This window comes from Oncorhynchus mykiss, chromosome 12 (assembly GCF_057628025.1).
Source record: "Oncorhynchus mykiss isolate SJ-2025 chromosome 12, ASM5762802v1, whole genome shotgun sequence".
Lineage (NCBI taxonomy): Eukaryota > Metazoa > Chordata > Actinopteri > Salmoniformes > Salmonidae > Oncorhynchus > Oncorhynchus mykiss.
The window spans coordinates 81,420,178-81,442,487 of NC_143033.1; the positions used below are offsets into that span (position 1 = coordinate 81,420,178).

Here is a 22,310-nt window from a genome sequence, read left to right on the forward strand (position 1 = left end):
TTATTTGGCCAAAACATAGACATCTATGTTTCACAAGTTTGGACAGCATAGCGCAATACAATACATTAGAGCACAGCAGAGTACCTACAGTACATTACAGTACACAGTACATTAAATAAAAGTATAGTATTGTACAGTAGAGTACAGTAGAGTACAATAGAGTAGAGCACACTAGAGTACAGTAAAGTGTGGTGTACTGTGTTGTACCCTACTGTACTTTACTCTAATGTAGGCTACTCTACTCTACTGAACTGTACTGTACTGCACTGAATTAAACTAAACTTTACTGTAATGTACTCTACTGAACTAAACTGTACTGTTTGGGACCGTACTGTACTGTACTCTACTGAACTAAACTGTACTGTTTGGGACCGTACTGTTCTATACTCTCTACTCTACTCTGCTGTATTAACTGTGCCATACTGTACTGTACTGTTCAAACTTGTGAAATATAGCCTAGACGTCTATGATTTGTTCAGATTTGAATCTGGTCAGCACCATCCAAATGTGTACTTGTTTTGGGGGTGGAGCTCATTAGAATAATACCAAGCATTCTTTGCAACTGTTTGTTTTTGCATTTCAATTTTGGTCATTCAGCAGACGCTATTATCCTGAGCGAGGTACGTGCATTGAACTAAACAATAAGTGGTCTGTTGGTTAATTCTGAAGGTTGGACTGTCAGTTGGAAAGATTCTGATACAAATGGAATTTGAATTCCAATTCGTACAATATGTTACAAATTCGTAAGTGCTTAAGATCCCCTTCAATCTCTTTAAAGAGAAGACTATTCTAATTGCTATCAGAAACTGTACGTTATTGTGTTTTAACTGTACGTTATATCAGCTTTTCACTCTCAGCTTGACTCCCTTGCCCTCTCTGGGGAGGCTGTGACCGAAGTGCAGCAATTGAAGCTCCATGGATTAAAACCTGTTTTCCCCAATAACTGTCTCTGTCATCTTTTATTGTTTCCCTCACTTCTGTAGGATGCATGCTATCAAAGGAACCACAGACCAAATCAGAGGCCGTCGGCACTCAGGGACGACCCTGTCTCTCATTTCAAACTCAGATTAAAGCCCACTCCCCACTTCACGAGGATCAGGGGCCTCAGTAGCACCCTCCGCTCCGGGACCCCTGGTTTCAACTGTGTGGGAGCCGGACCCAGTCACACACCAAACGGCAACCAACCGCAACCGTCGCTATCCGCTGCACAGTGACTGGAAAAGCAGGCCTCGCCCGGGCCCCGTCCTCGTTAGCTAGCTCAAGGTTGAGTGTGAGTATGTTTTGTGTTTGGCCCCTTTGAAATGATAATACAAGATAGGGCCTTTGAACAGGAGTTATTATGTGTTTTGGAGAAAGGCCTGTATTTCTGGGATGGAATTTGGATGTTTCGCAGAGCACTCGAAGATGCCTTAGTTTAGTCATAGCTCACAGTGAACGTCTCATAAGGCTCTGCTGTTTAGGGACGGTTTGGCACATTATTCCTGTGAAGAGGTGTGATGGGTCAGCCACTAGTTTATCTGGTGCAGTGTAGGCCTACAGTGGGCCTATGTGTGGTTGTGGCAACGCAACCTTCAGAATTTCTCCAGAATGATGGTCCCCCGTTTCTCAACAGTCAAATATGAATACCCCTGTCAAACCAAGTACGACATGTCAAACCATAGCTCATGGTTTACTAGATGTTAACAGGCTCTCACATTGCCTCTGGTGGACAAGTACTTGCCATGTTAATACATCAAATTGCCACCAAGTAACTTCAGCATTGTAAAAAGGCATGGACAGAGTGTAATCTACTGAATCTTGGGCTGGGTTGTGGATCTGTGCAAACAGCAGAGCCACAGAGCTCCAAGTTGATTCTGTGTCAATGTGGCGTGGCACCATTCGTCCTACTTGTCTGTCTTCTCCTCTCTTCTCTGTAGATCTCAGTTAAGCTCCCTCAACTTTCGGATGAAATGGTATCATCATGAGCCACATGACTTGAATGTGGACCAGAGTGACATTTGACGTATGCGGTAAGAACGAGTGCATCGCCCCTCTGTGTCTTATTCATGTGGTTGAGGCAGGATTATGACTTGATCCAATGAGTTGAACTGGAGAAGTGAGGCTGGGGTCAAATCTGCCTTGAATTAAACCAGTGTTGTAGCAGAAATAATTCCATCACCTCCCCCAAGCCCAGTAATACAATTGGAGGAAAGTGTGTGCTTGTGTTGGCCTGCCGGAGCCCCTGATCAAGCCACAGGTTGGTGTCCATTACAGAGAGCAGGGTCTCTGCTGATGGTTCAAACACAGCCCACGGCTCCAGCTTCAAAAGGCTCTGCTCACCGCACCCACTTATAGCCAACGGCGCATGTCAGTTAGTGTGGACCACACTATTCATCAGTTATGGCCAGCTCTGGGGCCATCCAGCACCCACAGCCCATAGTGAGTCGTCATTAGTCCAGAGTCAGGCCCCTCCCCTCCGGAAAATTCTCACGCACTGGATTTTGTAGGAGGTGTGGTGTAAAACCACAAACCCTTAAGAACTGTCACACCAACAACAACCCAGCCCTCCCAGCCCTTTATCCCACGTTCTAAAACGTTCACCGCAACACAGATAACTCTTTTTAAAACTCTTTCCAAAGCTGTTGGAAAATTTGGCCTGGACGTGTGTCTTTTTAAGATGGCTCATTTTTGCCTCCTGCTCCTCCTTCTTATGTAATTGCCTCTTGTCCATCCACACCCCTCTTCCCTCCTGTGGTACCGCTCTCACACACATAAAACATCTCATAGTATTACCAAGTACTGTACACTCCTCCTGACAGAGATGCAGACCATCTCTCTCTCTCTCTCTCTCTCTCTCTCCCCTCTTCCCCTCCTGTGGTACCGCTCTCACACACATAAAACATCTCATAGTATTACCAAGTACTGTACACTCCTCCTGACAGAGATGTAGACCATCTCTCTCTCTCTCTCTCTCAATTCAAGGGGCTTTATTGGGAAACATGTTTACATTGCCGAAGCAAGTGAAATAGATAATAAACTAAAGTGATAATAAACAAAAACTCTCCCCCTCTTCTGTCTCCATCTCCATCTCTCTCCACATCTGGCTCGGGTCCAAGGCAGGCCAGCGATGTGTGAGGGGATGAAAGGGTGACTCTCATATTGGCTGGCTGCACCAGTCCACTTCCACCCAGTCATGCTTCTCCCATCCTAAACATCAGCCCAGCTGTTGGTGTGTGCATGTGTGTGTGTCCTACTGCATCGTGCTAGCTCCCCCTAACCTCGGCAGATGTGCGTGATTGTAGGCCTACAGTCATGTTGGCTGTGGTCTCTTCTTCGTCCTGACACTTACATTGATTTGAGTGAAAGCATGCACTAATTGTACTCCTCTAAGGAAATTAGTGCTGTCCTTGCTTTCAATTGTGCATTATAATACATGTTGTTAGTAACTACAGAATATGTATTACATGCTTTACCAATCAAAGCAATGTCAAATGGTCTGGATAACTGAATTAAACTGATTCATTTGGAAGTTCTATGTTGACTGTTCTATGTGATTATTGACAGAGGTAGGCTTACCCCTTCTAAGGTAAAACATGTCAAAAGCCATAGTAAATCATGTGTTTGACATGACATATCACCTCATGAAGCAATAAACTGACACTACCATTCAACGTCAACTACTTTAATATTGCCAGCCAGCTATAAACATCTTCAAACCCTTCAATGTGCCGTTACAATGGACACATCTTCCTTGCATTATTATTTGCTAACTTGGCCGAAGCTTCCATCTTGGCTTTATGAATTGTCCCACCAACCCACCACACGGACAGGGCAAATGTTAGCTCCTCACAGTGCTCCATAAACAATTGCAGACACACACACGCTCACGCTACAGGGAGGAACATGAAAACAGCACTAATAGGAAAAAGATGAGTGGACTTAGAGCCTGTGCCATGGAGAACATTTGGTGAGGAGAGAGGAGAGCAGGCAGGCAGGCCGCTGGACCTAACTTTTTAGGCCTTGCTCTGTTGGAAGGGGAACAGCATGGGCTGTGATATAATTATTACAGTATGCCTCACTATATGCAAAGCAAAAGAATATATGACGCAAAGTAACTATCAACCTTGAATTTCCAAGTTGGCATATCACTTGCTACTCATCCAGTAGGCTAGCCACCATCAAAAGGCCTTTCTAATATCCAGACACACCATATCACCACATTATTAGCCCATATTTTTAATAAAAGTTTCTGTCTACCTTTCTCAAAACCTATTTTTTGTTAATTCTGGTTGGCTCGTGTAATATTTGTTATTTCCTCTGATTACCTCCAGGGATGAAACAGTCTATTTTCATGTGGTCCAGATTCATTCAGCCAATGTCTTTGTAGCCTGCTGTATTTTTATTCAGATGTTCCTCTCAACAAACCACAAAGACCATACAGTATTTGATGTGTATTAGAGGGTATGCTGTGGTTGTAATCAGTCCTGTCCTGTTGATATTTTGAGCAGTTTACGGTGAGTGCTGTGTGAGCTAGCAAAGGGAGAGGCCTTGTCTGCGGTGGAGGAAGAAGTGTGTCATCCTGTTTATTTTCATTTTGGTTTGCGCGATGATAACAAAAAAATATTGCGGTGTCCACGAATCACAGCGAGCTGCCCCCACTTCAATGAGGGACCACAAAGTCTTTAGAACAACATTTTTGCTCAGAGGGAGAGCTTCAGAAGTTACAGCCATTGTGTTAATGATGGGTCACTAGTGATTCCATGAGCTGTTTGTTCAGATTTTTGGATTTTGGTTATGCATAAAGGCATAAATCAACTCTGCATCCTTTGCTGTCCTGATGGGGCTTCAGCGTCTGAGGACCAACCCTGGGCCACAACTGTCTACACAGACGAGATACAGCCTCACTCTGATTTAGGCCTAACAGCATGGTTGCCTCTACTCACATTGTCTGCGTGTGGAAATCCATCTCCCTACTTTCCACCCTTCTCTCATCCCTTCTTATTCTTTCTTCTTATCTCCCTCTTTCATTACTCACTGTCCTCTCGCTGATGCTTATCCAATAAGACAGAACAATATTTGGACAGGTGTTCCTTTTTATATGCATTATCTTTAAGGGGTCTACTGGACGGGTGCACCACGTCATTTCATTGCAGTTTCATAAGGAATGAACTGGCATCATACCCTGGTTCACTGTAGACCGCCATACTGTAGTCCGCACTGTACTGTATGCGTAATTCTTAACAATAAAAAACTGTTTAGCACCAATTTTCCTTTACTTTTTTAACTTTCTTTTTTTCCCCGTTTCAGACAACTGTGGAGGCCACATCTGGAAGACAGATGTAATCCCTGAGCATGTTCTCTCTCTCTTTCTCGCTCTCTTTCTCTCGCTTGCGCACACATATTCACTCTCTCCTCTTTCTCGCTCTCTCCCCACTCTCTCTTTCTTGTTCCTTTCCTCCCTCTCTTTTCGGGAAACATGAGAGCTGGACTAATTCTCTCCCTCCCTCCCCCGGCGGACCACCCACATTCGGAAACGCCTAGCTGTTCCACAGGCAGGGTCTCTGTCAGCTTAGAGAGAGAGGGAGAGAAACTTAAAGAGAGAGATGTAAAGATGGGTTTGACTGATGGTTTTAACAGAGTATCAATTACATCAATGTCAAACCCGTAACCTACCCTTGCACAAAGAGAAATGAGGAAGCTTTGAGAGCAGTGCTTCAGTGTTTTCCAAAGTCAGAGGCACTTTCACTTAGGACTCCACACCACTATTATTAATGCCCTCTATACGCTGCAGCAATTGTCCTCAGCTAACACACACAGCTGCAGATGGTCCGTCTATAACGGAGGTCTCCGTTATCTATCATGCATCATGTGAAAGTCTTATTTTCGAGATGTAGCCTATACTCAACTCCTAAATATAGTGCTTGAAAATTTGGGCCAATAAATGGCTATATTCAGTCTGAGGGAAATGTGTAATTGTATGCTTTAAAAGTATCAACTATGTGACATATACAGGACACAACAAATTGCCTTAGAGATGATTGTATTTTTATTTCCTTAAGTTAGCAGTAAGGTATTCATTTTCAGTTGATCATATTTGATGTATAACGTCAATGTTTTGGTCAACGTCGCCACCAAGTGGATCATGTATGTAACTTCCCCTTTATTTGTAGTCTTTAGTAGACCCTACCATACCTTCTATAATAACTGGTTTAGAAAATATGACCAGTCAAAATAGGCATGCCAGCAGTGAAACAACCAATTTTAGAACAAGTATTGTGAGGACTGTACGTTGGTCAAATACAAGCCAATTGTGTTAATGCTCAATAAAACAAGTGCAGTGAAATGACAAAGAGAAACTAAAATTGTTCTACTTTATATTCACCATTTCCAGCACCACCCCAACATCAACATATGTGAAAATGGTGCGTTCCTATGTTTTGTAGTAAAAAATAAAGAGGAAGATGATTATGACTAATTGTGAGTAGGCATTATTAAAAATAGCAAATGGTTGACGTCATCATTGGAAAACACTTATCTTTCTCAATATGTTTTACTACAAAACATAGAAATGCATCATTTTCACATATGTTGATGTTGAGGTGGTGCTGGAGATGATGAATATGAAGTTGAAGAATTGTGAAATGTCCCTTTAAGGTTAATAACTGGAGATATGGATCCCATTGCCATTATTTATTTTTCTCTGTCTTCGGTGTCTTCCTTCTCCCCACTTCAGTGGCTACTGAGCCCACAGTGGCCCCCAGCATCCGCCCAACGGGCCCACCTACAAACAGGCCAACGAAAGCCCCCAACAGAGACTCCATCCTCAGCATCTTGGGCAGCCTCCTCAGCCACCCTGTCAACCCCTGCCACAGGGACGAGAGAAATGAGGGAGAGGAGGAGGCAGGAGAAAGAGAGGTAATACCCTCGGTGTCTATGTTCAGGTTGTGCACACTCCTCTCTGCCTCCTCCCTAACTCTTGCCATCTCTTCCTCATCTAGCTCTTCCTCTGGAGGTGAGGCTGAGGAGGGCACCTCTTTATTTAGCTCCTCTCCCCCTCTTCCCTGCCACACTATCTCTGCCTGCTTCTCTCTCACCCTGGCCTCAGCCTCCTGGTAGAGGGGGCAGCTGTAGAACTCCACCCCGCTCTCTTTTACAGTCTGTTCAACCTTCTCCAGCAGCTCTTCCACACTCTTCCTCTCATCCTTCTCTCCTCTACTCCTCCTCTCCAGAGAGTGATAGCGGTCTCCACACATTACCACCAGCTCCAGTAGGTCTTTGCGTCTGGTGGCGATGTACTCGTCCAGCTGTTGTCCCAGAACCATCTGGTCTGTGTGGGTGAAGAGGACCAGGGTGTGTCCACTGACTGCAGTGGGGCCAAAAACCTTCTCCAGGGCCTCCAGGGCCCGCAGCTCCATGTCGGCCGGCCGGTCCACAGGGACACACAGCAGGAAGGCATGAGGCCCCGGGGCCGACAGGGCCACACAAGAGGAGACATGGTGCCTCACCTCCTCTGGGGGGCGCTCTGAGCAGAACCAGTCTTGGGCGACTACCACTGATACCTGCAGGCAAAAACAGTGTGTAATGTTAGATCCTCTGGTTGTCATTTAAGTCATTTGATCAGTGTGTAGGCTACTGTCCTTGTAAAGAATCAACAAAGTATCTTACCCATCTCCCTGCTATGGTTCCTCTGTGCTTCTCACATTCCTGAGTGACAGCTGGCTCACTGGCAGTCTGGGTAAGGAAAGCCTGGCGGCCCAGTATGGCGTTTCCAGCTGCACTCTGTCCTGCTCTTGTCCCGCCGAGCAGAACCAGCCTCAGCTCTGCATTGGGACAAGACGAGGAGATGGAGTGTTCTTAGAAAGGGAGGATTCAGTAGCCGCACACATCACAAGCTTCGTCATCTGATCTCTGCTTTCATTTTCCGTTTACATTAGTACTGTTCAATAAGAAAATACTTTGGTATCTCTGAAAGTTCTGCCAGAATATGTATTGTAACAATGAAGACATTGTACATATTTTTCCTGTGAGACAAAAAATAACTCAAATCACAAAACATCTCATAGAATATACCAGTGTTTCCCACACTTGGTCCTGCCCCCAACCCTGGGTGCACGTTTTGTTTTTTTGTCCTAACACTACACAGCTGATTCAAATAACCAACTCATCATCAAGCTTTTATTATTTGAATCGTCTGTATAGTGTTAGTGAAAAACCCCAAAACGTGCCCCAGGACCGAGTGTGGGAAACCCTGGGCTATGAAATGTAGAATACGATAAACACGTTTAATCGAATTTCAAAATACAGACATCAGCTCAATCGCAGTGCGGAGATAGCCTCCCTCACATTCTAAAAACTGACAGGCCGTGAAGTGCGTTTGTGGCAAGTTTACAGTGCACAAGCGAGTATGAAGCAGTCATAAACAAACGCGAAGTCAACACTTCCTGAAACCTGCGTGAATAACTGGCAGGCTACACGTACCTGTTTGTGGGGGACCTGATGCCATATCTTGCTTGTGGGATATTGCCAGATATTCTTGCCGTATTTAGTATGCACTCTAGTCAACTTCCTCGTTCCTACGTCTTGACTCACTAGAAGAGGGATCGGTCTGTGCCGTGTGCTTCTGCAGTCTTCAGGGCGTAGCCGTAGTCATTGCACTTCAAGAACAGCCTGTTTTAGCATGCTACGTTTTTGTAGGGTATTTTGACGCAGTGACAAAAAAAGTAATGTAGGCTGACTTCTTCAAATACAAATTATGCAACATCATTATAACCAATATGTTCATGGCATACTTGCCCAAACTTCCAAAAATCGAATCTGTGTAGGCCGATAATCTGCCAGAATTTAAAAGGATGTGCAATATATTATGTCAGGGGTATTCAACCGCGGTACTGCAGGGGTCCAAGAAAATATAAATATTTGTATTTCAATGTTTTTATGAATATTTCTAGCAACAACAGAATAAACGAATTTTGAATGGCACCTGCAGTAGAAAGGAGAACACTTTATTTATCAACTCCCAATATTTAGCAATAATATTTAGCTAATTCGATTAGATTCGTTTATTAATCACAATGACAGGGTCTCAGATGTAATTTCAGGGTACAGTGAAATTCTTAAGCTTCACCATCCAACAGTGAAGGTCAAAAATATACAAAATTACACTGTCTTTGGTATTATTATGCAAAACACCCCAGCCATCCTACAATCTAAGCTTAATGCCCTCAATCTCACACAAATGATCAATGAACCTACCAGGCACCATCCCAAAGCTGTAAACACGGGCACCCTCATAGATATCATCCTAACCAACTTGCCCTCTAAATACACATCTGCTGTTTTCAACCAAGATCTCAGCGATCACTGCCTCATTGCCTGCATCTGTAATGGGTCAGGGTCAAACGACCTCCACTCATCACTGTCAAACGCTCCCTGAAACACTTCAGCGAGCAGGCCTTTCTAGTCGACCTGGCCGGGGTATCCTGGAAGGATATTGATCTCATCCCGTCAGTAGAGGATGCCTGGTTATTTTTTTTAAATGCCTTCCTCACCATCTTAAATAAGCATGCCCCATTCAATAAATGTAGAACCAGCAACAGATATAGCCCTTGGTTCTCTCCAGACCTGACTGCCCTTAACCAACACGAAAACATCCTATGGCGTTCTGCATTAGCATCGAACAGCCCCCGTGATATGCAACTTTTCAGGGAAGCTAGAAACCAATATACACAGGCAGTTAGAAAACCAAGGCTAGCTTTTTCAAGCAGAAATTTGCTTCCTGCAACACAAACTCAAAAAAGTTCTGGGACACTGTAAAGTCCATGGAGAATAAGAACACCTCCTCCCAGCAGCCCACTGCACTGAGGATAGGAAACACTGTCACCACCGATAAATCCACTATAATTGAGAATTTCAATAAGCATTTTTCTACGGCTGGCCATGCTTTCCACCTGGCTACCCCTACCCCGGTCAACAGCACTGCACCCCCCACAGCAACTCGCCCAAGCCTTTCCCATTTCTCCTTCTCCCAGATCCAGTCAGCTCATGTTCTGAAAGAGCTGCAAAATCTGGCCCCCTACAAATCAGCCGGGCTAGACAATCTGGACCCTTTCTTTCTAAAATTATCTGCCGAAATTTTTGCAACCCCTATTACTAGCCTGTTCAACCTCTCTTTCGTGTCGTCTGAGATTCCCAAAGATTGGAAAGCAGCTGCGGTCATCCCCCACTTCAAAGGGGGGGGACACTCTTGACCCAAACTGCTACAGACCTATATCTATCCTACCCTGCCTTTCTAAGGTCTTCGAAAGCCAAGTCAACAAACAGATTACCGACCATTTCGAATCCCACCATACCTTCTCCGCTATGCATTCTGGTTTCAGAGCTGGTCATGGGTGCACCTCAGCCACGCTCAAAGTCCTAAACGATATCTTAACCGCCATCGATAAGAAACAATACTGTGCAGCCGTATTCATTGACCTGGCCAAGGCTTTCGACTCTGTCAATCACCACATCCTCATCGGCAGACTGGATAGCCTTGGTTTCTCAAATGATTGCCTCGCCTGGTTCACCAACTACTTCTCTGATAGAGTTCAGTGTGTCAAATCGGAGGGTCTGTTGTCCGGGCCTCTGGCAGTCTCTATGTGGGTGCCACAGGGTTAAATTCTTGGACCGACTCTCTTCTCTGTATACATCAATGATGTCGCTCTTGCTGCTGGTGAGTCTCTGATCCACCTCTACGCAGACAACACCATTCTGTATACTTCTGGCCCTTCTTTGGACACTGTGTTAACAACCCTCCAGACAAACCTTCTTCCCCCAAAACCAATTCTTCCTTTGGCCGCCTCTCCTTCCAGTTCTCTGCTGCCAATGGCTGGAACGAACTACAAAAATCTCTGAAACTGGAAACATTTATCTCCCTCACTAGCTTTAAGCACAAGCTGTCAGAGCAGCTCACAGATTATTGCACCTGTACATAGCCCATTGATAATTTAGCCCAAACAACTACCTCTCCCCCTACTGTATTTATTTATTTTGCTCCTTTGCACCCCATTATTTCTATCTCTACTTTGCACATTCTTCCACTGCAAATCTACCATTCCAGTGTTTTACTTGCTATATTGTATTTACTTCGCCACCATGGCCTTTTTTTGCCTTTACCTCCCGTATCTCACCTCATTTGCTCACATTGTATATATACTAATTTTTCTACTGTATTATTGACTGTTTGTTTTACTCCATGTGTAACTCTGTGTTGTTGTATGTGTCGAACTGCTTTGCTTTATCTTGGCCAGGTCGCAATTGTAAATGAGAACTTGTTCTCAACTTGCCTAACCGGTTAATTAAAGGTGAAATAAAAATAAATAAAAAACACTCACTGGAGACATACATGTTTGACAACACATGACTAACCATTGTTTAACTAGTTAAACAGCTGCTCTTAGAGAAAATGTGTTACCTTTCTACATAATAGGCTATGCTAGAGTTTATGTGGGGAGGTCAAAATAATGAAAAACGAATGATCAAATCTATTAATTTTAAAATTATGATGACTTAATTCACCTAATGATAAGACAAAACGTGATATTTTTCGGGGGCTAATGTAGAATGGGAGTCCCTGGAAAATCGGTTTGACTGGGAGGGGTCCCTGGGCAAGAACATGTTGAAGACCAGAAATTCTGTTAACAAACTTTGCATCTGCACAGTTCTTCCAGTCAATGTGTTTTTGTAAAATGTTCTGTGTAAATGAAGTCTTGTGTTATGTCGATGCTGATTATTTGTCGCCACTTTCGTATACACATACCGTGATTGGTCGCCACAAATGGTTTGTTTACATTTCTACCGTTGTAGCTAGATGAAGTAGACCTACACCGCCATCTAGTGGTCGCGTCGGGGCAACAGTTGTTGACAACGTAGCGTTGTAACTGAGCCCTTTTCCGAACGCCTCGATCATACCAACAGTTGTAACGCAAAATGGTACGCGCATTGTCATATATATATATATATATATATATGTAAACATTCATACACATAGCTCATATATTATACAGCGCCAAGCCAAACCGCCTGACACAAGTCATCTTACGTACCCTTGCTAAAACAGGAACTAGCTCACACAGCCAGGAATAAAACTACCCCCCTAACACTATCCCCTCAGCTTTGTTGTCTCCCGACCCCAGGAAACAAAGACATTCCATCGCATGAACACATACACCCAGACATAAAAACTGCCCCTCTACCTCACGAACCCCTGACACAAACATCTCCTAGTATAAACACATCTCATCCCCCCTACTGGTCGGGTGCCAAGAGCAAAGGACTTTTGCTGTGCACCAATGGGGCCCGCTCTGGCTAGAGCAAGGCCCGCCTCCAACCCTTTGTGACCAGTCAGAAGACCAAAACGACAAGACTCCACCTACTTTATTCTATGTATAAAAATGAATGTAACAGTTGTATAAGGCCTCTTTTTCACCTGACTCCTTGCCGAGTTATATGAACTAGATCCGTGCACGTAAAACTGCGGGACAAGATATCTTTGACTCATTAAAACTGTCTTTTGTTACAACTGAAATCCACTCTGTCCAGCGTCCGTGATTTGGTCTCAACTCTCCAGTATTTAAACACTAACAGCATCATATAGGATGTGTGCAACAAAAGTTCAACATTCACCTTCTGCTACCATTTCTGTCAAGTCGTACATGCCTATAGTTCGATAAATCCAACGTATGCACCACACAGAATGCACTGCAACTGTCTCTGCAACGCAATGTAAAACGCAGCGTTCCATCGGAAATGTACTTCTGATGTACCACAATTCCGGAACTGTCAGTGTGATCGAGGCGTAACCCTGACCTCGTTCTTCTAAACTGCTTCATCATTTCACCCAACCTGCTACGTTGGTTCTCCTAACCTGACACGTTAATTATCCTAACCAGCCATGTTAGTTTGCTTACCTTGCTATGTAAACAAACCATCTGTGGCGACAAATCATCAGTATCACCAAACATTCTCTCAATTTCTAAAACGTATGAACACAAAGTTAATTATACAGTCGACCAAATTATGCTAGATTTTACTTCTTGGTTAACAGAGAATCCAAAGCACTTCATTAGGGAAGGTTTTTCATTCCTCCCTGGCTGGGGCATAGAGGCATGTGGAAGCACAGACAGACATAGTGTTCTAGTTCTACTCTGTAGAAAAGAGCACATCATCCTCAATCTGACAAGGATCCTGAGGATTCACAGCTGCTGCAGTTCATGTACAATTCCCTTTTCTCACTTAAAAATAGCAATTTCAGTTGTAGGTATAACTGGCCTTAAAATGTAAATTATCTTGATACACTACAATGGTTTGTTACAATAAATACAAGCCTTATTCATTCATTGGTTTGTGTTTAGGAGTCTGTAGTTGAAAGAAGGTGGTAGTGGTACATACCAGTCATATAAGTCTGCTATGCTCAGTCTGCATGTTGACACTGTCATTTTTATTGTCAACATTTCCATACTGTATACTCATAGGAAGAGATGTATTCATGAAAATGTGGCTTACAGCTTTGTGCTTCAAAAGCTACAAATACCACAACAGTAGTTTGATTGCAGTTGCCTCAAAATGTTTCTACCGTATACAAATTTCATTCTACAGTCAAAATCTAAACCTTAATACTCAGTAAAATAGCATATATACAAAAGAGCAAGTCATTATGCAATTAAGTGGTAAAACAAACATGAATAATTGTCAAAATATATTATTTTCATGGTACGTTGATGGAAGAGGAACTATGGTGGACTTGGGCCCTGGTTTGTCCTTTTGGGTAAAAACTAGCCTCTGGAGATACTGTATACACACAGAAAACACACACGCCCGCACACATTCCCACACCCACAAGAACATACAGTTAAATCTGAAGATGCTAACAGATATGCCAGAGGTAAACAAAAAGAGTGTGCATTAAAATAGGGTTCAGTAAAAAAAAAGAAGAAATTAACTAATTTTAAAATACATTTTAAAAACTTGTTGAAACTATTAATATCTACGTTTTCCAATGTCTTGCTGCATAAATCATAGTCTGCATCCCAAGCCACGCTTCTATAATGGGCACTCTCACTCCAAACGTTTTACTTCATGGCGAGGACACTCAGTAGACGGGAAAGGAATGTTTCTGTTGGCTTCACAGCCCTGGCATGATGTAGGCAATGTTGTCCAATGTGTTGGACTGAAAGAGAGATAAAAGAAGGAGAGAAATGTTTCAGGCTGGCCTTATGCAACACACTTGCTATCACACAATGTGCTGTCACTACAGCCACATATTTTTACTTTACAGCCCAAGTGGGAGATGAAACCTTTCAGAACAACATTTCAAATAGATGGCAAGGTGTGCGTGATTTACCAAGACTTGGCGGGGACATCCGTTGAGCTGGGGGATCTGTGCTGTGAGGCAGGTCAGGGGTCCCAGGGCACACAAGATGGAGTCCAGCAGTACAGAGAGACTGCCTGACACTGCCACCATCCCCTGAGTGAGGTGAGAGCAGAGGCAGTTAGTCTAGTGGTCACACACACAAATCTTTGTTCAGTCTTTACTCATATGAACGTGATAATGAGACATTTCTGTGGTAGGTGAAGAGAGTACATTTGGACACAACAGCTAAGTTAAAAGATACAAGAAATAGGTGGTTGGTGTGTGTGTACCTCTGTCTCCTGTAATCGGTGGCCGATGAGGGACAGGGACTCTCCCAGTAGTTGCAGGTGGGCGGCCGCATCGATGGGGTCGACATCAGGGACCCGTGCTGGTGACAGGGACACACCCACAGACACCCGGTTGGGGGACACCAGTCCTGCTGCCAGCCCCATGCCCTTCATAGAGCCTGAGACGCATACAAATACAACACACGCAGTGACCAACTGACCATGTCCTGTGGGCTACTCAGAGAGAGATAAAGCAGCATAGAGAAAGGACAGGACTACTGATTGACTTGGTATCCCTGTCTAAGCTGATAGAGCTGCAAGGCCAATGTGGCTGCAGATGGGCTCTTACTAGGGATGCACCGATATGACATTTTTGGCCGATACAGATATCGGATATTTCCCATGACAAAAAAACCCAATAGCAATATTTAACATTTTAGCGGCCTTTTAAGCATTCTAGTACAGTTAAATAGTTAACGCACACACATGGATGCAGCGGTCTAAGGCACTGCATCTCAGTGCAAGAGGCATCACTACAGTCCCTGGTTCGAATCCAGGCTGTATCACATCCGGCCGTGATTGGGAGTCCCATAGGGCAGCACACAATTGGCCCAGCGTTGTTACATTTCACGTAAACCCTGTTTGTCTGCATCGAAGTAGCAGTCCTTGTACCTAGCATTAAGCATGGTGGTGACACAGTAAAGAGGCTCAGAGAGAATGCCACCGAATCGCTTGTTCACAGCCTAAGTTATAACCCCACGGTCGGTGTGGGCAGTTTTGTTGAGCAGATGATTCAATGCCATGACAGAGGGTATCTGCTGCAGACGCAGGTGATTAGCTTATTTCTACAGTCAGTTGTTTGAATGGCACTAGGAGTGTGTTCATGTTTTCAAGTTTCAAACATGTTCTCAAGTGCCATTGAAATGGCAGCAGCGGTATGAGAACAAGCACATTCTTGAGCATGCAATATCGCTTTCCTCAGTAGGAAATCCTCGTTGACAGACTGTGCTGTCAGACTCAGCATGCTCATGGATGGGGCTGACATCGCTGGTCCAAATGTCAGTCGTGATAGCAAGTAGCATAATGAATTCCATTATCTTGGTGTTAATGGATTTCGCCTTTGAGTTGTCTCGCTGAAATGTTATTACTCTTTCAAATGACTGCTCAACTTGAACTTGTTTAGTTGTTGGAAGTGTGTGCTTAGTATTTTTCTGCTTTTGTTCTGTGTAGCACTGTATTTTTTGTGGCGTCATTAAGTCATCTACTTATATATGTATGCACGTCAGCTTTGACATCGGTTTTGCACATCGGCATTAAACTAGACATCAGGCCAATGCCGATGTTGGCATTTTTAGCTAATATCGCTCGATTCCGATATGCTCACCGATTTATTGTGCATCCCTAGCTCTTACCTTTGCTTTTGACGCCATCTGTGGAGCTCTTGCGTTTGACTGTGGTGGCCTCAGCTTTGTTCTGCTTGTGCTGCAGGTACTGAGCTTTCTGCTTCCACACCTATGTGTATATAGAAGCAATTTAGGCCATGGACCATGGCTCATAGAATAGTGCTGGCGGGCCATTCTTAAATTGATTTCAAAAGTTTATCAGAATTATCAATCAAATCTCTTTTTAAATTGTTCATTTCAAGTGAAACTTACCAGTTTGTCTTTTTCTGGGAGCTGTTTCCACACCTCTGCCAACTTTTTGCTCAGCTCCCCAAACACTGCAAACAGCAAAGTCTTTCTTTAGGTTTTGTATAGCATATGTACCACAATCATTAATAGTTACAATGTAATTATAAAAAGGGATAACTCTGCCCACCTAGTCCCGGCTGCTCTGCATTGATGTTGACCCTGTACTCTTTACAGAACACCTGGTACGCTGTTGTGTTCTTCTTCTTGGGCTGAGAAAAAGGAGCAGCAGGAGATGAGCAGAGTATCTATATATAAAGCATTTCACTACACCCGCAATAACATCTGCTAAATCTGTGTATGTGACCAATCAAATTTGATATTTACTGTACATATATCTACTGTACAAAATGCAGGAAACACTGTCTAAAAGCCTAAACTACCAATCTATTTTGGTTCTTACCTTATCTTTCTCCTTCTCGTGCTTTTCCCTTTCCCTCTCCTCCTTCTTTTTCTTCTTCTCCATCATTGCTACTTCATTACTTTGATGATGGTGAGTAAGGATGGGAGTAGGGATGGGGGCCCCCATGGCATACATTCCACCAGCTGCAGAGTGATTGGCTGTTCCATGGGTATGGGTGTGGCCTCTCGATGGGTCCCCTGGAGAAAGCATACAAGGAGCACATATTAGAATGCATAATAAAAGTAACTGTTGAAGTAACCAATGTTAAACATCTTTCTGCAATAGGACTAAGGCAGACTAGAGGCAGCGTTCCAAAAGTTTCTAATCACCTCCTGATCCTTTGCTGTGCTTCTTCTCTCTCCCGCCTTTGTCTTTCTCTCTGTCCTTCTCTTTCTCCTTTTTCTTCTTGCTTTTCTTGCTCTTCTTCTTTTTCTTTGACAGATGCTTGTACGAGTCGTCTATCACCAGCTCTCCTGCCTCCAGTTCGCCCCCCGAGGAGGAGCTGTCTCCCCCCATACCCCCACCGTAGTGCCCTGACACACAAAAGAGAGAGGACATAGGGTTCATGCAGGAATCAACACAAATACAGGAAAAGTGGTTAAGGGCACATACAAATGAGTTTCTAATAAAGTCTCTCATAGCGATAAATCTAGCCAAAGGCCCTCTTACCCTCCACCTCCACTTCTTTCCCCACAACAGGCAGTGGATCTCGGCTCTGCTGCATCTTCTTGGGGACTTTAGAGAGCTGTTTCCGGTCTCTGTCCTTGTCCTTTTTTATCCCCCCTTTTGAGGATGAGGAGGAGTGGGGAGGGAAGGGAAAGCCCTCTCCTTCGGCCTTCTCCTTAGGCGAGACCATGAGCTTCATCCTCAGCCCATCCGGCTCACGTATGTTCAGGAGATCTCCTTTAGGGGTACCGGTACCACCATGGAACAGAGACGACGACTTGGAGGAGTGCTTTTTGGAAGAGGAGGATGAGGACATAGGGCGGGAATGAGAGGAGTGGCTGCCTTTGCTTCCTCCGGTGCTCCCATCACGTTTGCGGTCTTTGGAGGAGTGGGAGGAAGAGAAGGAGGGATAGGACGGCTTCTTGTGCAGGTGTGGGCTCGGGTCTGAGCCGGTGGCCATAGGGGAGGTGATGGCCTGTAGGAGCCCCATGGCTGTGTCTGTGGGATGGGAGGAAGACGAGGAGGACAGGGAAGGGGAGTGGTCTGACGACTTTCGCTTCTTCTTGTGGGGAGGTGGGCCTGAGCCTTGCTGGTCTGGTAAAGAACATCGTGAAGGGAGAGTGAGAACATAATAAATCAGTTCAGCATAAAATTCATGCAAATAATTCAGTATTTTTTATTGACAGAGCAGAATTCCTTCCTCTCTTACCTCTGTAATAGTAGTCTTCACTGTGCTTTTTCTTCTTCTTGTGGGAGTCCCCTCCCAATAAGAAAAGTTCTGAGTCCTAAATGAAAAAGTCAGAATTTGACTAAATTTACAACCAATAGAAACTACAAGGCATTACATTGTGAAACCAGTGTTCTGCTGTTACCTTGGGCCGTTTCTTGGAGGACTTGCGGACCTGTGCAGCAATCTCCTCCTCCTCTCTAAGCAGGTCCTTGTATGATCTCCTCTTCTCTCTCTGACTGCGACCAGCCACAAGGCCCACTTCCCCTTCCATCCCTACCTCTGAGAAAGAGAGAGTTGTAATGCACACTGGGAACATCAGGCATTGCATGACAATTGGAATGATGATGATGGCTTTTAATAACTCAATTATTGACAGATTTCTTCAAAATAACATAAGAGGCACAAGAGGAAAGAACTGGCACAAATTACCAACTACTCCTTTCTTCTTGATCTCCTCAAAAGCCATGATCTCTCTTTTCTCCTCAACAGGGTTGCTCGTCTCTCTGTGTCACTAACAAAAGCAAGATATTAGAACACAGTCATAGGGATATGGAGGAAACATCAGCCACTGACTCAGCCAATATAACACATACATGCAACTTGTGACTTGGAGCAGTTTTACTGCAAAATACAGGTTATTTACATTTCACTGTGAACTGAAGGATGTCAAAAATAAGAGACAGACAACAATAAAGAAGTATTTTAACACCAAATTGATCAAACTGAGTAAGCCCCTTCAAAAAGCAAGATCTGCCTTGTTACAACTCGCCACCACATATGGGTGATGAGAGAGGACATTCAATTGCTGTCTCTCCTTAAACTTTGGATAACCGTCTACACTGATAAATAGCATGCTTGAGCCTATAGTAATAATAGATACATTACAAAACTGAAGTGTGTTTAGGCAATTGAAGGATAAATTCCCGCCTACTTTCGAAAAAACACACAAACACACCCCCTTTCATTAGCTGAGAGTCCCTAACTCCCAACATTTGCAACCTCTTCTAACTCGTATTGCTGATTATGTGCTGGGTTATCCGGAAGGTACTGCAATAGCAGTCCGTGGCTTTTGGTGGATCTAGGCCTATGTCAGTCTAAACGGACAAATAAATAAATGTTCATGCATTTGGTTCATAAATTCTGTTTTAGCATGCTGAGGTGAGAATATGTGAATTTTACTGTCGCAAAGAGAGAAGAAATGTACAATTATATGTAATTTTACTACCTCTCCGGATTCACCAATTTACGCGGTTCCAGTCGCCATCTTTGATATCAGTCAACAACGATGCGTGTCGATAGGGGGAGGGACTTGACTGGGATGTAGCGAATCACAACAATGAAATCGTGTACGTTATTGTAGTGCACAATGTCAATTGGCTGGAAATATGCATTGCGTCTATTAATTTCAAGATATTGTAGCCAACATGTAACAATTACTTTTCATTTACTAATTCTATGAATGGATAATGATAACTGCATTAACTGACAATGCATATTGATGTTACACCATCTTTTTCTTATAAAGCAGAGGCAACAAATATTTCCAAATATTTTATTAATCCATTAACTCAGATTGTTACAACCATTTACAACAATGACCAAGATTCATTTTTACAGTAAACATTCATGTACAACACATGCAAGGCAACAGATAAAAAGGCCCGTACACAAAGATGTTGAGAGGAAGACCAACACAACAATCAAGGGTAATGAGTTCATAAAGATTTTTATTATTTACTTTATCACAATAGTATTAACATTACCCCGCCGTAAACAGAAGAATGTATCCACAAAGAGAGCCCCCTCTACATATCCCCCAAATTCTGCTTCTGTAGACTGAGTGATGTGAAGCTGGCCAGCAAGTCAGTTACCTCATCAACCTGAAATAGAAGAGAAGCCATAATTGTCACCTATGAAGGCTCATTCAGTCCTGTAACAAGTAATCAGAATGATACCAAAAAACATGTGTGTGTGTGTGTGAGAGAGAGTGAGTTAAACACAAATGTGTCTTACCTGTTCTTTGGTGCGTGTGTGCTGCAGCTGTGTTGAGATATGATCCAGTCTCTCTCTGGCCTCACTCTGTCCCATCACATTCAGGTACTCCCTCAGCATCTGAATGATCTACAGAGCCATGGAGAGAGAGCATTTCAGACTGCACAAATAAATGTTGGTATACTAATGTTTACATAGTGCTGTTGTAATAACCCCTTACTACCTGTGTGACCTCCCCTCTAAGAGTTTCTATACTCCTTGAGTCTCCTTCCTGCAGGATGTTGAGTTTGGAGCGTGCTAGGTGCAGGGGGGTCCTTCCTGCTCGGTCTAGGGCATCCACACGTGCTCCTGAACAGAAACACAACATTAACACGTTATCATTAGCAGGTGTACAGTATATATGTCCATGTGTGTCCATACAGTATGGCTTCTCACCTCCTCTCAGCAATGTGGTGATTACAGGCACGTGGTTGGTACAGGCCGCTGCATAGACATAGACAGGTGCAGAAGTGGAAAGAATGTGGAAAATATACATTTGTCAGATATGGAAAAGTTCAATCAAAATAAATTGTTAATCTTTTACTTTTCTGCCATTGGGACCTAAAGTAGCAATGTTGTACACCCATGAACTGAATGCTATACTTTCAGTACCATGTGTTGTTCTTACCCAGATGGAGAGGGGTGTTCCCAAGGCCATCCCGCTGGTTAGGGTCAGCGCCGTAGCTCAGAAGAAGTTGCACTGGAAGGAAGGGGACAAGTTAATAATTTGTTCACAGTAATGCTGCTGTGATTATTATCAGTTCATAACAATGTCATTACTGTTGAGTAATGAATCAGGAGCCCCTTGCACTTCTCAATTTGACTTACCGATGCTCTCGTTGCCATTACAGGAGGAGAAGTGGAGGGCTGTTCTTCCTTTGTCATCTGCTGCACAAGGGTCTACGTCTTCTAGAAGAAGCCTGCGCACTGGATAAAAAAAAAGACAGAAACGTTAAACACCTGAAAGGGATACCATATATTACTTGGTCTTCTTGAGTCTCACAATAGTTGATGTTCCAATAGTTCTCTTCAGTGCCTACCCGTATCAATGTCGTTGCCATTGGCAGCGTCTCGAAACCTCTTCACCGCTAGAGAGAATGAACAAACAAGCCAAAGTTTAGGTAAACATCTGGTAGAATGCTAAACTCTGTGCTTTGAGTGTTGACATGCCTATCACCATCTGATGTATTAGGCTAGTATAATGCATACTGATGATACTTTTGTCAAAGTTCAGGAGCCATAGGCAGATGCCTTGCATGACATCCCGTCCCTCCACAGCATTCATACAGCTTTACACTATTCATACAGCTTTACACTATTCACACAGCTTTACACCTCATGACTGGGTGTGGAATTCACGGCTCTCTCCATCAACACAATATTTTTCTCCAATGTTGAGTGTGTGGAGTTTCTGTACCATAAATATCTTTCCCAATGGGCCCCACATTTCGCCGGGCTCTCCCTTGTCGCCTCGCTCTACACCCTGTCACCTTCCCGGGTTTGCTGCTCGCCACACCCGCCCCTGACCCAACTCGACTGGGTTCCCATAGCAAGTGGAGGTACCGAAGTTCTTGTTCAGCGGTCTGTCCCGTACGACTCAATCTCACGGTGCCCTCTCCAAAGCCAGTTATCCCAAATCCCTCAGCAGCACCTCCATCCATCCTCTCATCATTTATCTTTAGTTCACCCTCTTTCTCATCCGCTTCTTTTGGTCCAGTTCCCACCGTGCATTCACCCTCGGAGCTTGAACGTTCCTCGTCAGAAGCTGTTGCAACAATTGGACTCCACCCGTCCATGTTCACCGACTCATGTGGAATATTTATTTTGGCGTTTCTCTCTTCAAAATGATCCTCGTTCGCAAGCCAGTACTAGGAGCTACGAAAATAGTCATTTATGTTGATGAACTGACTTGCAACTTTGAATACGTCGTTTATTTACTCCGTTGACATCGCTGGCTCTAGAACATCAATACAGAATCTATTCTACGCATTTTTACCATTGTGGCTCATATGTTCATGCTTTCAATTCAAGATGCGTCCCTGTTACAAGAACCAAAATGTCTCCTGTTTCATTATTTAAATTCTCACGAGAACAAGCAGTAAAAGGCGCTCCTATTGTAAAGAGGAACGTTGACAAG

At 43.8% G+C, this 22,310-nt stretch overlaps 3 protein-coding genes across 6 annotated transcripts; all 3 read right to left on the reverse strand.

Annotated features, from left to right (window-relative positions):
• Positions 1-6,007: 6,007 nt before the first annotated feature.
• On the reverse strand, positions 6,008-12,280 carry LOC110538494 (GTPase IMAP family member 6). Of its 3 annotated transcripts, none has more exons than XM_021625346.3 (3): positions 8,458-12,280; positions 7,645-7,799; positions 6,008-7,538 (listed from the first exon to the last, which is right to left on the reverse strand). In XM_021625346.3, exons 1-3 carry the CDS (start codon positions 8,480-8,482, stop codon positions 6,666-6,668), a joined length of 1,053 nt encoding a protein of 350 aa, XP_021481021.1. In that variant the 5' UTR covers positions 8,483-12,280; the 3' UTR covers positions 6,008-6,665. The 3 variants fall into 3 exon arrangements, with proteins under 3 accessions (XP_021481021.1, XP_021481020.1, XP_090049780.1); XM_021625345.3 differs by having other exon boundaries at positions 7,645-7,832; positions 8,458-9,697; XM_090193654.1 differs by having other exon boundaries at positions 7,645-7,915; positions 8,458-8,601.
• Positions 12,281-13,429: 1,149 nt separating this feature from the next.
• On the reverse strand, positions 13,430-19,457 carry hmgxb4a (HMG box domain containing 4a). Of its 2 annotated transcripts, none has more exons than XM_021625347.3 (13): positions 19,368-19,457; positions 18,572-18,653; positions 18,285-18,421; positions 18,122-18,197; positions 17,416-18,006; positions 17,076-17,279; positions 16,747-16,943; positions 16,474-16,555; positions 16,311-16,375; positions 16,068-16,167; positions 14,659-14,834; positions 14,360-14,482; positions 13,430-14,185 (listed from the first exon to the last, which is right to left on the reverse strand). In XM_021625347.3, the coding sequence occupies exons 2-13, from the start codon at positions 18,606-18,608 to the stop codon at positions 14,141-14,143; spliced, it is 1,833 nt and encodes a 610-aa protein (XP_021481022.1). In that variant the 5' UTR covers positions 18,609-18,653; positions 19,368-19,457; the 3' UTR covers positions 13,430-14,140. The 2 variants fall into 2 exon arrangements, with proteins under 2 accessions (XP_021481022.1, XP_036794481.1); XM_036938586.2 differs by lacking the exon at positions 19,368-19,457 and adding an exon at positions 18,786-19,052.
• Positions 19,458-19,680: 223 nt separating this feature from the next.
• LOC110538496 (ankyrin repeat domain-containing protein 54) lies at positions 19,681-22,266 on the reverse strand. Its single transcript, XM_021625348.3, has 8 exons — positions 21,591-22,266; positions 21,214-21,261; positions 21,002-21,100; positions 20,802-20,873; positions 20,570-20,617; positions 20,358-20,482; positions 20,156-20,263; positions 19,681-20,022 (listed from the first exon to the last, which is right to left on the reverse strand). Exons 1-8 carry the CDS (start codon positions 21,967-21,969, stop codon positions 19,948-19,950), a joined length of 954 nt encoding a protein of 317 aa, XP_021481023.1. The 5' UTR covers positions 21,970-22,266; the 3' UTR covers positions 19,681-19,947.
• Positions 22,267-22,310: the final 44 nt, after the last annotated feature.

Excerpts from the sequence above, each read along its gene's own strand:
- LOC110538496 (XM_021625348.3), bottom strand. The coding sequence starts at position 21,969 with ATGGACGGGTGGAGTCCAATTGTTGCAACAGCTTCTGACGAGGAACGT. Across the intron at positions 20,618-20,801 it reads GAACACCCCTCTCCATCTGG|CGGCCTGTACCAACCACGTG; the intron begins GTAAGAACAACA and ends ATGTCTATGCAG. Across the intron at positions 20,264-20,357 it reads TTAGAGGGGAGGTCACACAG|ATCATTCAGATGCTGAGGGA; the intron begins GTAGTAAGGGGT and ends ATGGCTCTGTAG.
- LOC110538494 (XM_021625345.3), bottom strand. The coding sequence starts at position 8,482 with ATGGCATCAGGTCCCCCACAAACAG. Across the intron at positions 7,833-8,457 it reads ATCAGGTCCCCCACAAACAG|AACACTCCATCTCCTCGTCT; the intron begins GTACGTGTAGCC and ends TCCCTTTCTAAG. Across the intron at positions 7,539-7,644 it reads GAACCATAGCAGGGAGATGG|GTATCAGTGGTAGTCGCCCA; the intron begins GTAAGATACTTT and ends TTTTGCCTGCAG.
- hmgxb4a (XM_021625347.3), bottom strand. The coding sequence starts at position 18,608 with ATGGCTTTTGAGGAGATCAAGAAGAAAGGAGTAGTTG. Across the intron at positions 18,007-18,121 it reads TGAAGACTACTATTACAGAG|ACCAGCAAGGCTCAGGCCCA; the intron begins GTAAGAGAGGAA and ends GTTCTTTACCAG. Across the intron at positions 16,168-16,310 it reads TCCCAGAAAAAGACAAACTG|GTGTGGAAGCAGAAAGCTCA; the intron begins GTAAGTTTCACT and ends ATATACACATAG.